Below are 21,802 nucleotides of genomic sequence, written 5' to 3' on the forward strand. Positions count from 1 at the left end.
CTAGCAGCTTTAATTGTTGAAGTTACTTTTTATTACCTGAAAAATTTAATATTATAACGACTTCACATGATAGTTTCATACAATCCTTGTACACAATATATTTGCATCTTCCCGTGCGATAATTTTTCGTATTGGTGTAGTTTACAGCCCATTGTGTCATAATCACTTTCATGTATACTATTCTCATCTGCAGTAAGTACTCTTGTACTGTCTTGAACCAGTTGTTTTAGCGTTCCCTTGAAGTTAAGTTGATTATAGTTTAAAACACAATGATTTTCAAGAAATATATTATTGTATATCCCGCTTTTTTGTTGTCGATTCTGCTTTTCCAGTATGTAATAAAATGGTTCAACGATATTTTCATCTGTTGTTTTAGTAACGACACTTCCATCTGTAATTTTGGCTTGTCTGAAATGAAAACAGTTTGTTTAATGATGAAGATGAAAATTTTGTCAGTTTACTTAAGGTATTCTACCCCTGATAGACTCATATTCGATCGATGAAACTGCATAAATACAGAACAGATACATACGTACGGGTTGAATACTTGGTATGTTTAGGCATAATTCCCATTTATTACGTTTACTATCGGTATGTAAGAGCAGAATGTGTCCTAATTTATGACCTTTGACCTATCCTTGAAGAGTTATTTCCCTTTGATTTTATTATTTAAAAAATCTATCCGAAAAAATCGTTATTAATAATTATTCTATTCCTAATGATTAAAGACATCTTTCGGCCGCAGCATTTAATGAGATTCTTAATTGGTATTTGGTTTTTACGAATATACCTGTCCCCACTGACCTCAATGCAATCTTCGTTGATCAATTACTGCTTAGCTAATTACATTTTAGAAAATGTCTCTTGGTAAATCATTTTCTACTCTTAATATCAATTTATACAAGATGGGTACTTTAGGATAGAGAACTAGGTCTCATTGATGAAATATCTTAACTGTATGAAAATATTACTAATTTAGTGGCATCACAATGTACAGCTTTTCATTAATTAGACACTTTGTCACAGATGTTTTGGATGTACAAGCGAAAAAAAATTCGAACCGAATTCGAATCTGCAACCAAACTGAGCACAGTGACTACAGAGCAAATAGAAATCTCGATATGTATTACCGTGCCACTTGGGCGGCATTCACGTAATTATTTTTAATGAAATCATTTAGTGATTGAAAATTTTGATATGTACTCACCTTGATCGTTTGACATAAAAACCAACCAGCACCATTGATAAAAACAGAAGGATTACAGCGGCTGTTGGGACAACTACCCAGTACATCACTGAATACAAATAAGAGGCCCATAGGCCACATCGCTCACCAAAGCACATTGGCTATGAAAAAGCACAAATCAGTTCAGTATTGAAAAGTTTACATGGAAGAGGGGAGAGGGGTGGAGGTAGGCAAACTTGAATTTTGCACTACCTGAGGATGCTTCCATATTAATATAACTAATGGCTTTGCTGTTCTTGAACAGAAGATTTTTTAAATATTTTTTCCTATATATTTCTTTGTAAAAATTTGATCCCCTATTGTGGCCGCTCCCTATCCCTGGGGGTCATGATTTAAACAAACTTGAATCTACACTAACTGAGGATGCTTCCATATTAATATGACTAAACATGGCTTTTCTGTTCTTAAGAAGATTTTTAAAGTTTTTCCCCTATATATTTATATGTAAAACTTTGATCCCCCATTGTGGCCCCACCCTACCCCAGGGGTCATCATTTGAACAAACTTGAATCTACAATACCTGAGGATGCTTCCATATCGATATGACTAATCAAGGCTTTGCTGTTCTTGGACAGAAGATTTTTAAAGATATTTTCTATATGCTTATGTAAAACCTCGATCCCCCAAATATGGCCCCCTTACCCCCACCCCCTCGAGGTCATCATTAAAAAAATATATATATCAATATGACTACTCATGGCTTTGCTGTTCTTGGACAGAAGATATTCTCCAATATAATCCTATATAAAAATTTGATCCCCCATTGTGGCCCCGCCCTACCCCAGGGGTCATTCTTTGAACAAATTCGAATCTACACTACCTGAGAATACTTCCATATCAATATGACTAATCATGGCATTGCTGTTCTTAAGAAAAGGATTTTTAAAGATTTTTTTCCTATTTATTCTTATGTAAAATTTTGATCCCCCATTATGGCCATACCTACCCTCAGGGGGTCATCATTTGAACAAATTCAAATCTGCACTGAGGATGCTTCCATATCAATATGACTACTCATGGCTTTGCTGTTCTTGAGAAGATTTTAAAAGATGTTTTCCTATTTATTCCTATGTAAAACTTGAATCCCCAATTGTGGCCCCACCCTACCCCCTAGGGTCATTATTTGAACAAATTTGAATCTACACTATGTAAAGAGGGTTTCCTATTAGTTTGAAATTTTTTGGTCCTGTGGTTCTTGAGAAGAAGAATTTTAAAAGGTGCCACCAAATTTTCACTATTTCTGAATTATTTCCCCGTCAAAGAAGCGTGGCCCTTCGTTTGAACAAGCTTGAATCCCCTTTACCTAAGGATGCTTTGTGGCAAGTTTGGTTGAAATTGGCCCAGTGGTTCTTGAGAAGAAGATGAAAATGTAAAAACGCAACAACGACAGACAACGGACAAATTTCGATCAGAAAAGCTCACTTGAGCTTTTGGCTCAGGTGAGCTAAAAAAATTTATAGTACATGTAGCAAAAGTAATGATATGGGCTTTCCACAGTAACCATGGTGATGAAAGTTTGAACTTATAATCATCTTCAATACCAAAGTTTTAGCTGACATGAAAGAAAAGTTTCTTACACTTTGTCTCCATGTAGCGATATTCGCCTATAGTTGAAGTCACGTGGGTAGTCTGAGTGGATTCTGTGAGAAGTTGAGTTGTATTATGAAAATGCGGTGGTCCATTTACTTGTATGTCTTCCGATGCATACCTCAGTTCTGAAAAAAGTAGACTATAAGTGTACCTTGTTATGACAGTACGTAAGTCTGGCTCAGTGTGGAACGTTTGAAGTCGATGTCATACATTTAATTTATTAATTTTTTAATACAGTCAGTCGATATCAAATGTATGGAACCGGGAGAGGACCACCTATGGAATCCGGATAGGGCTACGTACTTCACTATCGCACCATCAAGACCCATTGTCCATGGTACGATGACAATCACATGATGGTGCGAAAGTGCATTACGGTGAAGCAAACGGGCGATAATGCGATGACGATAGTGCTATAGCAGTATTGCTTCATCCAGAATTGTACAATCGCGCCATTATGCCATCGCATCGTTGCGCTATCGCTCAATCGGGCCATCGCACCATCATCATCGCATTGTTGCGCTATCGTGTCATCGGACCATAGACCCAAACCTCGATGGTGAACTATGTGGCCCTATCCGGATTCCTTATATTTGCCAAAGTACAATTTTCGGATCACAACGCAGATATTGCTATATGAGTAGTAACAGATCAGATTTTTGTGCACGTGAATGTGCGTGTTTTCAAGAATTGTCTTATATATTTAAATTTTACGAATTTAATTGAAAACTTAAAATATTTCAGCAGTCGAATTGTTAAGCAGTCAGAATTCAGTACATATGCATTTATTTCTCGTATAATTTGCCCACAGTCTAAATTTTGTCACCGCCGAAACATGGTTGAAATATTGCCGACTCGGCGTTAAACAATAAACAATCAATCTAAATTTTGTCTTCCTTCGTTGAAAACTACCAAAAAAGTTATTAATAGCCATTTTTAAATTAGCCACTTAGATTTCAGCGTGCATGCATGCATGAGTTTTCTAGATCTCTCATATATATCTTCCCATTGTGTTTCATATTATATATAATTTTTACATGTTTGTTTGGTTGTTTAAATTTTTCACTCATATTGAGATGCCACCACTCGCCAATGGAGGGCTGCAAATTTAGATGTGTACTCCGTCGGTACTTACGGCCTTTGAGCAAAAAGGGATCTTTTTCATGCTAGGACCTATAGCTGCAATACAATACCTCAATTTATAGGGTCTCATCCGAAGGACCGGTCTCACTTCCCGCAGTGGAATTCGATGTAAGGATCAACTCCTTACTCCGGACTTTAGAGCGAACGCCCTAACCACTGCGCCAAGCGGCAGTAATATGTAACTGTGGCTTTTTCAAACTATTTTGATAAGAAAGAGATACAGTTGTTAAAGCAAAAGCCGTCAGGATAAAGCACTCGCGCATGCATATCCTTGCATTAAATTTTGATAGTATCATAATGTATGAAAATATTTTACTTGTCTTTCTTAAAAATTTCGTCCTGTTTTGTTGAAAACTGAGAAAGTTTTGTTCATTTAAAGTTTCAGCCCATGAAATTGCAGTGCACGTGCATGAGCTTGTTTTCAAGAAATTTTGTATAAGTCGTATTATAGACCCTCGTAATATGTATTTATTTTAATTCTTATAATATTTTGTCAAAAACATGGAAGTTATTGAGATTTTTGTCCCAGCCAATCGGAATAAAGCATATGTGCATGTGTTCATGCCCATTCAATGTCATTTCGAGTACTAATATTTGTTTTATACTATGGAATCCGGATAGGGCCATGTAGTTCACTTTTACATCATCGCACCATCAAGGTTTGGGACGATAGTTCGATGACGCGATAATGCGATGACGATGAAGCGATGTTGCGATGACGATGATGCGGTGGCGCGACAATGCAATGATGATGCGATGGCACGATGAAAGCACAATGACACGATGATGCGATAACAATATCACGATGGTGCGATGACGATGGCGCGATGGTACGATGACGCAATGTTCACTATTGCTCAATCATACTATCGCACCATCGACCCTTTATAGTCGATGATCGATGGTGCTATAGTGAAGTACGTGGCCCTATCTGGATTCCATACAAATAAGTGAAGTTTATCATACAAAAGCTTTGTCCAATTCACTGCTCAAAGCTTTTAGGGAATGGGGCACCACGAGGGAGTAGGAGAGCCGTTTGGGGAACATCTGTAGTTCCCGTTACAATCAGCACTAGTTTTTTTTTTAACTTTCAGTCAGTATCATATATAACTGATGAACACAGTGATGGATATTTGTTATTACAGTTACTAAATGTCTAATGTAATACCTGACTGACAAAGTGATGGATACCTTTTATTACAGTTATACTAAGAGTCTAATGTAATACCTGACTGACATAGTGATGGATACCTTTTATTACAGTTATACTAAAAGTCTAATGTAATACCTGACTGACATAGTGATGGGTATTTGTTATTACAGTTACTAAATGTCTAATGTAATACCTGACTGACATAGTGATGGATACCTTTTATTACAGTTATACTAAAAGTCTAATGTAATACCTGACTGACATAGTGATGGATACCTTTTATTACAGTTATACTAAAAGTCTAATGTAATACCTGACTGACATAGTGATGGGTATTTGTTATTACAGTTACTAAATGTCTAATGTAATACCTGACTGACATAGTGATGGATACCTTTTATTACAGTTATACTAAAAGTCTAATGTAATACCTGACTGACATAGTGATGGGTATCTTTTATTACAGTTACTAGACGTTTAATGTAATATCTGACTGACATAGTGATGGGTATCTTTTATTACACTTACTAGACGTTTAATGTAATACCTGACTGACATAGTGATGGGTATTTGTTATTACAGTTACTAGATGTCTAATGTAATACCTGACTGACATAGTGATGGATATTTGTTACTAGATGTCTAATGTTATACCTGACTGACATAGTGATGGATATCTTTTGTTACAGTTAGTCGATGTCAAACCCCAACCTCCATCTTTTCTGTATTGTAGTGCAATGCACAGCTTTTCCTGTATGGTCAGGAATGGAATATGGCGTCTCAAAGACAAGTCAATTGTTGAACCTGTAAAACATATAGGTCTCCCCAAAACAGTTTCGATAGAAAAGAAGTCATTCAAATAACTGGTAAGACTTCAGGTAATTGGAGCATTTTGTACTTCATACAACAATACCATGTATTTTTTTAAGAAAGAGAATAAATACAAGATTGGTTTCGACAAACGGTGTAATTTTCACATATAGTTATCATTTCACAAGAATTAAAACCAACATTGATTTTCGAAATCAATCAGCGTTTTTCTTATAGGTACAAATTTCCGTAAGAAATCGAGTATACAGGATAAGGATATTGAAAACCCATTTTGTTGAATTAATTATCGCATTGATAATTTTTATCTAAAACAAAGAAGCTATTCATTTATTAACGATTTATGTTTAACGATACTTTCCAAGGTTTTAACTAAAATTTTACTAAATAAACAATATTCATAGGGAATCTGCATATTAAACGAATTCTGTTTAACTATTAAAGCACAGCATAACATTGGAGGCTGTGTTAAATTCAAGGGCTTTTTCATTTACTTTTCTTGGTAAACATTAATAACTTTGAAACATTTCAACCAGATTTCGTATCCATATATGTTTTCTAATTTCTAAAGCAGTACTCCATAAAACACACCCCTATAACTCAACATCAAGTACTCGATATTACTAAGCATATAGCAGACTTGTAAGAAATTATCTCAAAAATACTCAAATCTGAAGCGCCAAGATACATGTGTATATTATAATATTTTACTCTTTGTTAAGTCCTATACATGTAATGATAACATGACGACCGTACAAAATATCTCATTTCCGGAATTTTTGTGTAGGAGGTGAACAATGGACTTTCGGCTTTTGAAATATTGTCAGCGATGACACTAAGAAGTTTGCTGCATCAATTTGATCGTTTCCTGGATTACAAAAATGTTTACTGTCAGTTACATGCGGTACTGCATCTTGATCATAAAATCGATGGGCTCTCGAACGATTGACCTCCACGAAGAGAGGATCAATCTTGTGTTAATTTTCAAGAATAATTAACTTCATTTGCCCCCAGTATCTCGTTTTTTACGCTAAATTTATGACAATTTCTTGCAATAAAATGGCCTCGTCTTTAACACTTTCTCTCTTCCTGTTCACCGTAGGAACGGTTATTGCTTTGTCGATAGGTCTTATCAAAGTTAACTCACCGTCAGTCCAGATCTGTCGCTTCCTTGTCAATCCGGTCCAATAATAAACATTTGAGAGATTTAGATTATGATGGAGAATGGCGTCGCGGTCCACCAAGTATCCATGCATCTGATTACACTTATAGCTGGCAGTGTACCAGTCTGTTTTCTCAGACACTACATACAAACAAGGTGTTGATTGTTTCAACCAATCACACATGGCACTCTCTTCTACAAAAATCATGAAATGTACTGGAATATGATGGGTATGAAATGAAGTTTTGAGAAGGACGTTGTCGTTGAGGGAGGAATTTTATCTTGAAAAAAACATTATAAGCACATTTCACAAAATCAAGACTTTGTGTTTTACAATGTATTGAGTATTTCACAACGTTAAGACTGATTTTATGATTTCATAAATATTTGACATGGGAAACATTTCAAAACCTTTGAAGTGTACTTACTAACGTAGCAGATAAATTCGTGATGTTGGCTACAGTACTCTGTGAACCAAACATATTCATCCTTGGAGGTCATTAATAAGGCACAGTCCTTCCCATATCTATGTATGGTTGGCTCATGTAGACCCCATTCCACAGAATCTAGTTTCAAATATATAAATACTGTACAATAGAAACTCGATGAACTAGCTGGACAGAAATTTCAAAAGAAATAGTGTTTTGGACAAACCCCAAGTTGGAAAGACGGAAGACCGATTTAGACCGCCACAAAACTCTCCAGGGTTTCCCGCGCATGCTCTATTACATTCATAGATCGGGGTTTCTTGGAGGCTTGACGTATCGTAAAGACAGTAACACTTGAGATCCTGACAAAGAGACGTTTTGTTGATTTGTCTGACACAATCCACTATGTTCACAATTTTTAATGATTATCTTAAAATAAGTATCATGTTATAAGGTATTAATTATAGAGTGTGTTGCAACTTCCCTTAAAACATGCATAATGGAAATTAAAAGCTGGTACCTGAAGAGCAGCAAATGGTCGTTTAAGCACGATCTTACAGAAAGCTGTACACAGTTCTGGGTGGTTATTGTGTAGATCAGTGTACACCGCTAACGTCAGATTCCCCTGGAAGCATCCTGTTATTCTACCAATCTGGGCCCTCTGGTCTACGTACAAGTATATATAAAATGAAGTATTGGGATGGTTTTACAACTCCTTTTGTAGTTTTTTTCCTTACGATAATTCTACACTAATCAAAAACAATTTTTTTCAGAAGATCCTAACACGAACTGTATCATTTGAAGACACATTGATTGTTCAATAATAACTGTGACAATATTTTTTTTATTTATATAAATAATATTATATATATATATATATATATATATATATATATATATATATATATATATATATATATATATATATATATATATATATATATATATATATATATATATATTATAGTAAATCACTGAATATCGTAATATAAGTTGTCAAGGATATATTTTTTCTAGAATAGCAAGTATATCTTATTTCAAGGATCAATTAAAACTTCCGTTCGATATATACAGACATAAACGAAGATGACGTCTTTGTATATCAAAGCTGAAACTTGGTCTTTGAGATATATCTAAGTAGTACTCACCATGGGACCACACCCATTGATATTTGGTCTCTCGCCCTCCGATCCAGAAAGTGGCCAGGCTTCTGTTGGTGAATTCATACAGCTGTCGTTCGACTTGGAACATTTCTTGTTCGTTCTCAAAGGTAGCAAGTTTTTCATGATTCCTGTCACATATTCTTTCTGACGCTTGCCAGGATTGTGGTTTTCGAATAACGTTTATTAACTTTTCCTTGAAATCATATTCAGATGACGCTCCATTACCTGAGTGGTGATACGTGTAATAATTTTATTATTAAAGATTTTAATATCGCTGTACAGATTTAGATCAAAAAATTTTAAATATCTCTTGAAATCCTAATGGAAAAAAAAATCATCTCGAAACCGGAAGTATCCTATCCGATAGATTGGTAAAATTCTCACCTAAAAGTAGAATAACCAACAGACATCCAAAGTTTACCACCATATTAACAGTGTCAGAAAGGAGGATATGATAAGCGTATATACTGTATTTATATGCTTATAGTACCCTGACTAAGTGTTTTGGATTTTATTTCACGCGAGTTTGAGAGGTTGATACTATTCGACCACATAAAAACGGAACCAGCATCTTTAGAATAGGGTCAGCGAACGAATTAGGCAGACGGCAATTATAGAATGTAGAACTAGAAGGACAGACGACAGTAAATACTTACTGTACTTAAATTAATCCTGAGTGTCGACTACTGTTCATACCGGTGACAGTGATTTCCCATTACTTCAAATGTTTTGTCAAGACAGACAGGCATTGTTCTAAACAGACGTCAAAGCGTGCAGTACACCATTCAACAAACCAGTAAATATAGTCATAAGTGTGTGTTAAAGTGGCAAAAAATATGACGGGAGCAAGTTCACTGTAAAGGTACATTAATGGTATATGATACACATAGAATGTACTTGAAAAAAAAATGATCTGCAGCCCACTCCCTCTCTCTCTCTCGCTTATATTATGACATTGGTTTTTTTTTCAGACTTTGCAAGGGATCAAACCATTTTCCTCTTAATATGATCTAAATATGATCTTTGCAATTTTTTGAAAACGAAAAATGTTCTTAAAGCATTTATTACTGAATAGTGAAATGCTCAATCGGTAGAGCGCTCGCTCCGTGATCGGAAGGTCGTTTGTTCGAAACACGGCCGCGACCGACCTAAGTCGATAAAAAAATAGGTACCAACTGTTCCTTCGTCGAGCGCTCAGCACTTTGAAGTGAAAGTTGCGGGTCCTTCGGATGAGACCATAAAAACCGAGGCCCGGTGTCACAGTAGGCGTTGGCACGATAAAGAATCCTCACTGTTCAATGGCCCTGAATGCCGAATAAAGGTCTGAATTTGAAGCCCTTCATTGGTATATGGTGACGTCTCTATATGAGTGAAAAATTCTCGAACGGGACGTAAAACAACATACAATCAATCAATCAATCTAAATAGTGAAATGAACCTCAGTAAATGTTGACTTTAACCATTCAAATATGTGAATGTACCAGCCACAATATTATAACATAAAACCCACTGATAGGGTTTATCCAAAGATATATTAGCTTCACAGGAAAGCATATCGACCCAAGCATGAAGTGCAAGTTCGCTAAGCTTTTCTTAAATTAGATACGATACATATATGGATTGACCAAATTATACGTCTACATTTCTTAATTAAATTATTTTCTTTGGGGAAAATAAGAGACGAAGTAATTGTTATCAAATTTATATCTTTTTAATAATTTAATCTTTGAATGTCTGACATCAACTCAGATTGAATTTTCCAGATCTATTTTAAGTAACTCAGTCAATATTGGACCATCTTTTTCAAAAAATGCTTGTTTGCCCTCTCCCGACTGAACGCCTAAAATTGGCCTACTCATAACTTTTTTTTTTATTTATTTCGGGAAACATTTTTTTCTTTGTATTTCTGAATTTTCTCATCCAATTGACCCGACCCAATTTTTATTACCCCGAGTCGGGAGAGGGCAGACAAACATTAATTAATAGATAGCCTTGTGGAAAAAAATAACTTGATTCATCTATTGAATTAAAAATTATATTAAAACATAGAGCGGTATCATTTTTTTTTAAAAACAAGTATATATATATATATATAGAAAGCACAAGAAATTCACTTTTTTTTAATAAGGATATCCACTTCCGCCCCAGCCCGGGGTTGAACTCTCGACCTACGGAATCTTTCTCCTAGCAGTACAGGAACAGCGCGTTAGAAAGCTCGGTTATCTAGCCAAGTCAAAAAACTTGCTTTCGATGCCGATGGAATTCTCACAGCGCCGCCCTACACTACACGGTCATTGAGAATAGAAGTAAGATACAGTTATTTGAACGATAGTTTTATTAGAGGATCGTTACCAATCCACGTTGTAATGAAATTAATTTTATTTATTAAGCACAATTTACAACAACTCTTAAACTAACATAACTGCCCTAAGTGAAGAAATATTAAAATAGAAAGCACAAAGAAATTCACTTTTTTTATAAGGATACCCACTTCCGCCCCAGCCCGGGGTTGAACTCTCGACCTACGGAATCTTTCTCCTAGCAGTACAGGAACAGCTATATATAAACTTCCTTTGTGCTGTAGAAATATTATATGTACATGCAATGTTGATATAAACAATGAGTATGTATCTTTTTATATTAACATTTATATTAATATTTATACATATGTTTAATGTTATATGTATGCATATAAGCTCGTCAAATATATTGGATAGAAAATACAGTCAACTTTTAATCAGTTAATGTAAGATATAACTGCTTTCTAAATGTTACAATCGGTCAATCATATATTAAAGAGAGACTGATACTCCGTGTAATTTGTATCAATCAATAGCGGTGTATAAAACTCCCGGATTTAGTTATCTGCACCAGAACTTACGGAAGCACTCCAAAAGGAGTAGAACAAATTTTCCATATAACTCCCGTAACAACGATAAAATAAAAGATAATTTATAGAACTTCTGTCCGTGACAATGTTTTGTGTGAAGTCGGGGCTAGTTATTGTTTGTCTGTTTGTCGTTGGAGTGGATTCCTACTGGTACCAGTATTTGGGCAGTGGACCCTTCTTTAACAAAAACTGGAAACCACACCGCAGAAGTCTAACTGTGAGTTTTGTGTTTTGAACTGTTTAAATCTATTCTTTATCCAATTAGAGATCACGTATATTTGAACGAAGAAAAAAAAATCCTGGAAAGCTTTATCATCGTGTCAATTTTCCTATTTTGTCCGATGATCATCAACCATATATTTCAAAATATTTTTTCAAAGCTCAAATCGGATACAGACTTTATGCATCTTTCATTTTGAAAGATGTAGGTACGGTATGGGCTTTATTGGGTCCTAAAATTTAAATGTTTTCAAAAAGTTTTGATATTGGTTTAAATATGAGTTGAGTATATGAATGTGATAAATCATGAAAGAATGTGACATGAAGGGGGGGGGGGAACATTCTGGAAATATCAACATTAATTTGATACATTTCTAAGTTTTAAACAGAAAAAGCCTCAAAATGACTCAATTCAGGGGTTATTTTCCTTAAGAAAATGGTGTCCACAGCCATCGCCCACTTCAGTTGTCGGATATGTTGTGTAAGCGTCTTTCAAAAATCACATTTCTCAAAATCTTTGTGGGTGATGCATGTAGTCTATACTATTTGTAAGATAATTCCACTAAAAATTGATGTTTTCGGCAACTTTTTAAGAAAATACGGAAAAATGCACAAGTTAGCATTTAGGAGGTCATGTAAGAAAATAATTTGTTTAATTTTACTGCATGGGATTTCAACGATTCAGAAAATATGAGTTTTATTTTCTTACATCACTATCATATTTTAGAAAAAAAAAAATATAGGGCCAGATTTGTGTAGAAACAGCGCCTTGTTCTTTTTCTTTAGATATATTGTGATATATTTTAAAAAGTGTTACAGAGTGCATCCTATTTTGACACAGTTGAACTGCTCTCACCAATATGCATCTTAGCATGGAGTTTGATTGACAAAAATATTTTGAAAAGTAAAGGTCGAGAGCATAGGGAAGTTGAAGGTCAAAAAAATTGACGCGGTTAATTTGATCTCGTATGTACCATTGTATGAAGTTTGATGAAAATATTTTGAACGGCTTTTTAAAAACTAATGCAAATTTAAAATTAATTGCAAAATGAGGAAAAGTGAGGTCAAGGCCACGTGGAAAGTAAAAGTCAGGGGCCCGTTTTACAAAAGAACTTACGACTAAGACCAAAAACTTTAGTTGATTGTAAAATTTTGCAAAATTAATGATTCTGTTTACAATTGCTAGCGTAAAAGTATCTTTCTACATACTTGTTAAAAAGATTAAAACCATTTTCTATTTCATGTAAATTAGAAAGTTACTAGTATTAGCAGAATTAAATTTTGGTCTTAGTCGTAAGTTCTTTTGTAAAACGGGCCTCAGAAAACAATGACGTAGTTGAATTACTCTTCCCGATTGAAATCTTTATATGAAGATTTTGAACAGTGTCTTTGAAACTGAGCTAACAGCAAAGTGTTCAAGTTCAAGTTCAATTTATTCACCCAAACCAAAATATTGGTACATGGGGTTCATTAACAACATATATACATTATATACAATCTGGTCAGAGGTACATATACAAAACAAAAAACATGACATATGATTGAAAAAGAAAATAAATAAATAAGAGAGGGGAAAATATATATCAAGGAGGACAGACAGCATCATAAATTTTTAAAATAAACATACATAATTTTTTCAGCATTTTTTCATTTTTGGTTGACATTAATTCCATAAATTTAATAACATTAGGTCTGTGGGAAAAATAATTGCCCAGGTAATTTTTTCTTACATTAGCTAAAGTTTTACATTCTAAGATATAATGAAATTCATCAGCAGTTTGATTATTATTACAAAGTGTACAGATTCTATCACACAGTGGTATACCATACCATCTTCCAGTCTCTACTGGCAGATGATGATTTGCAGTTCGAAATTTTATAAATATTTTTCTAAATTTAGGAGATAACTTATCAATATAATGTTCAGATCCAAAGTTTTGTTTAAAGATTCTGTAAATCTGTCCTTTTGAAGAATTATTTACGTCACTAGACCACTTTTGAATAAATTGATCTTGTAATATTTGTTTTACAGTAGCAGTTATCCATTTATAATTCATATTGACACCCTGTTCGTACCATACATTTGATAAACCACACATATTACATATTTTCTGTATACAGTCTAACCATGGGTTTGTTAAGTTTCCATCACTGTAGAGTTTAAACATATGTTTGTATAAAACATTTACAATTTTATTTGGCGGGCCTGAAAAAAGCTTTGCCCAATATGAGATCATTCTACAATATACCGTAATATACAGAGGAAAGCGACCTGTTTCACCATAGACCATGTACGATGGTGTGGAACTTTTCAAATTAAATACATACTTTATAAACTTCAAGTGCAAACGCTCAATAATATCAAGATTTTCATAGCCCCATATTTCAGAGCCATATAGTAAGACTGGAACTACAACTCTATCAAAAAGGTCAAATTGACAGTCTACTGGTAATTGGAATTGTCTAATTTTTCTTATAATGCCATACATCGCTTTTTGTGCTTGTTCATATAAGTGTTTTTTTGTTTTACAAAAGGAACCTGTGCGTGAAAAAACAACGCCTAGATATTTAAACTCTCTAACATTTTCAATAACTAAGTTGTCGTAATAAAATTTTCTTTTTAACATAGGACCCTTTGAAAATACTAGAATCTCCGTGTAACGGTCGGATAAACGAAAGAACGGAGAAGGAAGGGATGGAAGCCGGACACGGTAAACACTATATGCCCCGGGCAAAACATGGCGGGGCATAAAAATATATTCCTTGATGCAATACATAGATGATTAGAATTTTTTTGCGGATCCAGTAGAGAAAGCGAATGCCACACAAAATACAAATTTAATTTTTAAACGATCACAACATGCACGTATTTATGTAATCCAGATTTAATCTTCTATTATACAGGAGTATTTATCGATTATTTAATCATTGGATAAACTTTTGCTTACTGTCGTAATCCAGTTCTCTTTATTAAAAGTTTGTTGTCTATGTTGTAGTAAGATTGATTAAATTAGCGTCTCTTAACAATATTCACGGAATAGGAAAATCCTGCGTCTCCATCTTTGACCCCATACACGTATAATGATTGTCATAACCCTAGGGCCAAAAGTATACAGGTATTTTCGAATTTACAAAAAAAAAATCTTTTTTCATCTATGTTCGTAACGTAGTCTCTGAAAAAGGAATGAAAATGTGGGGAAATCCAGTATCTCCATTATAAATCGTACAAACTTAAAAATCTCTTCTATTTCCTCCACTTAAGGCACAACTTTTCCTAAAATTTTATTAACACACATTCGTGATTATATGAGAAACAGTTGAGCACATCAGTCAGAAATCTTAACCTCTTTGCATCCTAGAGCTAATGAACAGATTTCAAAGGGTTTTTTTTGTATGTGTGTCTTTCGTGCAAGTAAGACTTGAGTACAAATTTTGACAGACCTGATTTGAATAAATTTGCCCTGCATCTCTGGAATTTCGTGATTAGTAGCTTAAAAAAGTACAATTAGACTATCATGGCAATTATACTCGACTTTTTCCCTCGAAAATTTGAAGTTTAACACGATGTGAATCCGTACAATAATTGCAATAATATATTTTAAGGAATTCATGTAAATTTTTACGAGCAATGATTCAAGTAATTCATTTCTCCTTCTTTAGAAATTAACATTTGGTCAAACTACATCTCTAAGAGCACCTTAACCAATATATCAATCTAATTAGACATATCAATAAATATATACTAACAAAGGATATTCTGATTGTATTGTTTGATATTATTACTCTTTCATAATGAAGTATCGTCTTTTCTTTCTTGTTTTTATTCTACCGTCTTTTTCAATTATTATTTCTTTTTTAAACTCACATGTAAAATTTTTATTCTCTGTTTGTATATGGTGAGTAAATGAATAGAAAAAATTGAAATTGAATTAAAAATAATTTTGAATCAATATTTTCCAATAGTACGCACTGTAATGAAATCAAAATTGTGACCGAGCTTATACTCCGAAGACGCAACTGATGCATTATTTCTACAAAAAAATTTGGATGAATTATACTAGTCAGGCCCGTAGCAACGGTTTAAAAGGGGGGGGGGGGAGGGGACCTCCCGAAAAAATCTGGAACCCCCCCCCCGAAGAAAACTACACTGTCCAAATCCTGCAATTTACCAGTGCTCGATCTTACAGAACAAACAAAAGGTTGGGGGACCAGCATAAGTCCCCCTCCCCGCGTTCTACGGGCCTTTAGTTGTATATGGAACAATTAACGTTTCCAGTCCGTTTGCTATGAAGCCTCTACTATTGTGGAATTCGATTTTTTCTGAATTAGAAGTTTTCCCCGTTTCCAAAACTTTATCATAACTTTTCAAATGCATTTTTATAAGTATCACAGTGAAAAATTCACTGTTCAAGAAAGAACTTTATTTTGGATTTTACTTTTCAATTTTTAAGTTGTGTCATATTTTATTTCTCACGATATGTTTCGCGAATCTAATTGTTTAATTGACCATTGACACTTTTTGGACTTTTGATCTGTTATAACAAAGAGACAGAGTGCTATGTCTCAAGAACTGCTAATCTCTTATAACAACATTGTGTAATTATCTGTTTTTCATTTCCAAACATCAAAGCGTCATTGAGTTTATTTAATTACTCCATACCTGTGAATCTTTTACTCATTTTACTAAATGTCAACACCTGCCATTTATTTACTCATTATGTACATTCTTATAAATAGTCATGTATAATTTCAATCTTTAGTCTGGAATATACGAAGGCTAGTCTCGGCCACGTCCGACTCGTCAGGACTCTGAGTCCGGGGCCACTTCGGCCAGATCCGACTCGATCATTTTTAAAATGTCTGATTGTTGATTCATGTAAACTGTTGCCATCGTTGAGACTCATCTAATAAATAGGGAATCCTTCATCATTTGTTTTATCTCTCTGGAATTGCATATTGGTGGACCTTCGGGAATACGGCACACCTATACTTTGTTTTTACCTCACGGCCACACAGCGCCTCTACCTATACCTCGTACCCCCTTACGCCAACGTTCCCTCACCCCGTTCGTTCTGCAAACAACGGATGCTGTTCCAGACGAATTCCTACGTACCGTCCAAATCTACACGGTCACATAAGCACCGAATGAATGAAAAGAGCAAAAGGCTATAATATGTAAATGTCGACAAGCATGGAAGTATTTGAATTAAAGCATCATTAAAATTATCAAGAAGAAATTCGCATTTGACAGGGAAACTTCTTATGTTCTGTAGATAGGAATAATTTAATTTGACCACATTTCATTTACGGCAATAGGCCCGACCTGCTGATGAAACGTAATCGGCAGTCGAGAGTATTCGAAAGGAAACGGATTCCTGCAGGATAAATGATATCCTTGAATATAAGCCATTCATTTCCGAGGTATAGATTAATGAATGAGGTATCATGAGTATCGTTTAATTTGCATACTTGTGGGAAATCCTCATTAGAGGGAAAATTGATTCAGAAAAACTCATCAGTGTAAAGTTCCAACCTATCCAATTCTTCAAGTTCTTTGGTTACTGCATTCTATACTGGTTAAGATAATACTTGACTGGCTTTTGTTTGTATTTTACTCCCACTTAAAGCCTGTTTATTGAACTTAAAAATCCTCATTTTGTCACCAATACTAAATGATTACAAAAAAAAAAAAGGATTGCAGACTGAAATAATGCTGAAAAGATTATATAAATAAAAAGATAATATACAAAAAACAAAATGGTGGCAATAAAAGATCTTAGACATATAAAATCTCTCTCAGTTCAACAATAATAACATGAAAAGCAAAAGTGGTAATCATATATTTTATTAAAAAGAAATATCAAAATGCGTTGGTCGATTCAATTGTTGCATCCCTCCAAATGAACATATAAATCTTTGAGAACACTAAGTATGCCAATAACGTTGCATTTTATATGCGCTGTATCATTATCCTCAGTGAGGGAGGGACATATTCCATATCTCATTTAACAAAGGGATGTAGTTATCTTTCACAGTTTGGGGACAGGGCAGTAAAATTGTAAATCCATTATTGTTCTTAGGCATCCATCACAGGGCGAAAATGACATTTTACTGCAGATATTACGGTACAGAATAGCAGAAAATTGTTCGGATCAATCCTAAATGATGGGAGGAAATAGATTTATTGCTGTCGAGCACGCCCTTTCGTACTTCACTGTAAATCGGCAAGAATTTACGGAAAATTAGCAATAAATGACTTCTATTTTTGACAGATGCGTAAAAGATCTTTAAATTCAAGAAAATTATATTTTCTTCTTTACGTGCAGTCACTCATCAATGCTGAAGCGCAATATTTTCTAATGAATCACAAAAAAAAAAATGTCTATGTACAGGAAAATATTGTCTGCATAAACAATCTATATTCCACGTTTCTCCTTTTTATGCTGGCTTTTAGCTTCTATACACTGCATACTTTTATGGAGGCTTTAAAGATCCTCTATACACTGCACACTTTTATGGAGGCTTTAAGGATCTTCTATAACTTGCACACTAAAAGAGTTCTAATTCCTCGGTATATTTTCTGCAGTTAGAATGATCTCCCTTTAGAGTTAAAAAAAAAATGATTGAAAATCTACAGAGTATTACTTAATTTGTAATTAATTTACGCATTATTAACATTTTATTAGATAGATGAATTCAATATTAACGCCTTTAAATGATATAATTTTCTCAATATTTCCCAATGTTCAGAAAATATTTTTCGTTAGTGTTAAGAGGGTCCTTATTTTGCTTAAAAATAAAAGTCACGGGTCATTCGGATGAAAACTTAATGTAACAAGATGTAAAAAAAAACTGAGGTCCCATCTCACGGTAGGCTTCGGCACAATAAAGAAACCTCGCTGCTCAATGGCCGCCCTGAGTGCCGAGAATAGGTCTTAATTTGAAGCCCTTCACCGGAATATGATAACATCTCCATATGAATGAAACATTCTCGAATGGGACGAAAAACAACATACAATTCGATGACCTATAATAATTGGTGTACATTTTGCTAGAAGGGCTATAAAGTAAAACTCGCTTATAAGAAAGACAATGGGACTTAAAAATTTGCTTCCTTAAAACCGAGATTACTGTATAGCATTTAATGAAGCGGACTCTTTTTAAAGTGATAATACTATTTAAATTAGGTTACCAGTAATTACAATTTGATGAACTGTGAGTTCTTAATCATAAAAAGTAAAAATTACGAATGATTTCTATGCACATGGGTATGTGTACTAGAATAATCCCTTGTGGGAACATTTACTTTAACAGAAAACTTTCCGAGGGAAGGTTTACTATAAAGTATGCATTTCAAGGGGGAAGATTTACTACATCGAAGTATTTCGTAGAGTATTTGCGGAAACAACATGGTGGAACTCATTTAAATTCAAAAGAAAAGTCGAATATCTTTTTTAACAATTTAAATTAAAAGAAAAAACTTCATTTAATCTTAATTTTGCTTTAATAATGGTTTTAGAAAGAACAAAAGATTTTTTAAAAAAGAAAGAAATGCAAACAAAATATGTAAAAACTTGACACATGTACATGTAAATATCATGATACTGGTATAATTATTGCGACATCGTTCTTAAATATCATGATATATCGAGAATACACAGCCCTAATAACAAAGTTACAAGGAGATAAAATCGAAAATGATCCTTATGTAATAAGCGATGTTACATTTCCCCTTGACCGACCTCAAATAGTAGACCGATCCGTCCTTCTTTTTCCAAGGAAAAATGATAAAACGTTCTAGATGCATTAATATTGTACGCGTGAAGGAAATTGAGTGGTGTCTACATTAGAATCTGATAAAATGACTTGTCATTATGGTCTGTATTATGTTTTCAGTGTGCTGAAACAGATGAACAATGTGGACATACAACCCAGTGCTGTGACCCAAAGAATGTGTGTTTGAAGGACCGAGAGCAATCGGTATTAATAGGTACTGTAGTAATTATGCCATATTGTGATATTCTACAAGCAGAATATAAATATTTCTTTAGTAAATGTTCACAGAATGATATTTTCCTTCTCTTTTTTTCGAACATATTCTTAAAATGTTGAATTTTTTACATATATATTTTTCTTTCGTTTACTGATTTTGACATTTATTTGGTTGTTAAAAGGTCGGGATATTGGGATTTGCAAAAACATTGAAAAGCTGAAGCCCGATCCAGAATTTCTCAAACCACTAGGTAATGTTTTAGTCGGGTCTCTTCCAGTAATTACTTGAGAAAAAAAACGTCGAGCCGAAATGTTGATTTCTATTTTCTTATTATTCATCGACAGGGGCGAAGTGTTCCGATAGTACGGAGTGTGGAGCTGGTCTCTGCTGCAGGGGCATCTTCCGTTTTCGATATGGCAAGGTTTATCGGTGTGAGAAAAGTGATAGCCCATTTATGTGTATTTCAAATGATGCGTTCGAGTATTAAATAAACTTATGCTAAGTTCTTGTTTAATAACTTTTGTTCAAATTTAACACATACCTACTCATTAAGTGATATTCCACCAAGTGACAAGACCATACCTATGTTTCAGTATAAACATTTCCATTGAATTATGCAAGCTGTAAAATAAATATAAGCTTTGCTACACTTTGTTTGCGTTTTTCCTTCTTGAGGTAATACAGCACTGTATATCTTAATTACATATATATTATACAATAATGATAAAAATAAAAGCTTTGTTTTCATTGATTTACAAATAAACAGTGATAAATCATGAACTGGTAATGAGAATTTATTTTTCGTCTTCGACGTCCCTAACGGCCTTCCTTACCCCGAAGACTCCTTGTGTTAAGCTGGATCGAGCCTCTTTTTTAGCTGCTTAAAACTTTTTTTAAAATATCTTTAGAACGATTAAATAAATAAATATCCACCATGCTACCCAGAATGAGACAGAAATGCTAATTTCAGTAACCAGCGGATATGGAGACGTTGACGAAGTAAAACACAATCTAAAATTTAATCTTATTCGCCTGTCCGTTCTTAATTTGTCTGTCACAAAACTTTAACTTTGTAATTGCTTTAGAATGAGAGAGGATAAAGCTTTTATATATCACATGTGCTTTACCTGTGACCTTTCCGAATGTACTATGATTTCTGACCTATGTCCTTGTCATTTGACCTTCTTTTAAAAAATTTACTTTTGGTTGTAACTTCTGCACGAGAAGAGACAGCCCTTTCTTATTTCTCACATGTGCATTCGATTTTTGACTTCATGACCTACACTTCGAAGGTTAACTTTCAAAAATCTCTATTTGGGCCTTAACGTTTGCACAAGAACATTTTACTTTAAGAATATATAACTTTTTTCTAGCAGAAAGAACAGACAAGGTTTACATTAGGCCATATATCATTGCACCCCAACCACTTACACCCTGAAAGCGGGGAACCACATTTCTCTGAATTTATTAGTATACCTATTATTAATTATCTATTGGTACACCTAGTATTTCACTGAAATTCTATGATCATAACTCTCTAAGATATCTTACTTTACAGGGACAAAATTGACCCTGTTAGTAAATGTAATCATTTTTACCGACAATTATGAAAAAATGTAGTCCACTCACGAGTTTATTATATATCGTTATAAAAAGCCTGTTAATTCTATACGACAGGATCGTTATCTCGTTATAACGAGTTAGTATATATCGTTAAAACGAATACGTTATCTCGCTATAATGAGAAAATTACCTCATTATAACGAATAGATATCTCCAGTCTGATTAAAATCAAACGTTACCTCTTTTTATTTTGATTGTCGCGTGAAACAAAATACATGTAACTAGAAAAATTGTAACTTTATGCTGCACGAATTGTCACAGGTTTAACAACTATAGCCTCGAAAGATTCACTTTACTTCGAAACGGGATGGGAACCACTTAGTTGTAGAAGACAGACAGCAAGATTAAAGACATTTTTTAAAAT

General features: G+C 34.1%; 2 protein-coding genes across 2 annotated transcripts; one reads left to right on the forward strand and one right to left on the reverse strand.

The window, feature by feature from the left end:
* Nucleotides 1-8: 8 nt before the first annotated feature.
* On the reverse strand, nucleotides 9-9,159 carry LOC133189970 (uncharacterized). Its single transcript, XM_061325422.1, has 10 exons — nucleotides 9,098-9,159; nucleotides 8,699-8,938; nucleotides 8,071-8,216; nucleotides 7,777-7,912; nucleotides 7,551-7,688; nucleotides 7,108-7,317; nucleotides 5,787-5,936; nucleotides 2,824-2,961; nucleotides 1,208-1,295; nucleotides 9-408 (listed from the first exon to the last, which is right to left on the reverse strand). The coding sequence occupies exons 1-10, from the start codon at nucleotides 9,138-9,140 to the stop codon at nucleotides 63-65; spliced, it is 1,635 nt and encodes a 544-aa protein (XP_061181406.1). The 5' UTR covers nucleotides 9,141-9,159; the 3' UTR covers nucleotides 9-62.
* Nucleotides 9,160-11,602: 2,443 nt separating this feature from the next.
* LOC133190103 (uncharacterized) lies at nucleotides 11,603-20,466 on the forward strand. The gene is made up of 4 exons (XM_061325572.1): nucleotides 11,603-11,820; nucleotides 19,719-19,812; nucleotides 19,997-20,065; nucleotides 20,160-20,466. Exons 1-4 carry the CDS (start codon nucleotides 11,689-11,691, stop codon nucleotides 20,300-20,302), a joined length of 438 nt encoding a protein of 145 aa, XP_061181556.1. The 5' UTR covers nucleotides 11,603-11,688; the 3' UTR covers nucleotides 20,303-20,466.
* Nucleotides 20,467-21,802: the final 1,336 nt, after the last annotated feature.

This window comes from Saccostrea echinata, unplaced genomic scaffold (assembly GCF_033153115.1).
Source record: "Saccostrea echinata isolate AGI-Se365-2 ecotype Australia unplaced genomic scaffold, CSIRO_AGI_Sech_v1 ptg000020l, whole genome shotgun sequence".
Lineage (NCBI taxonomy): Eukaryota > Metazoa > Mollusca > Bivalvia > Ostreida > Ostreidae > Saccostrea > Saccostrea echinata.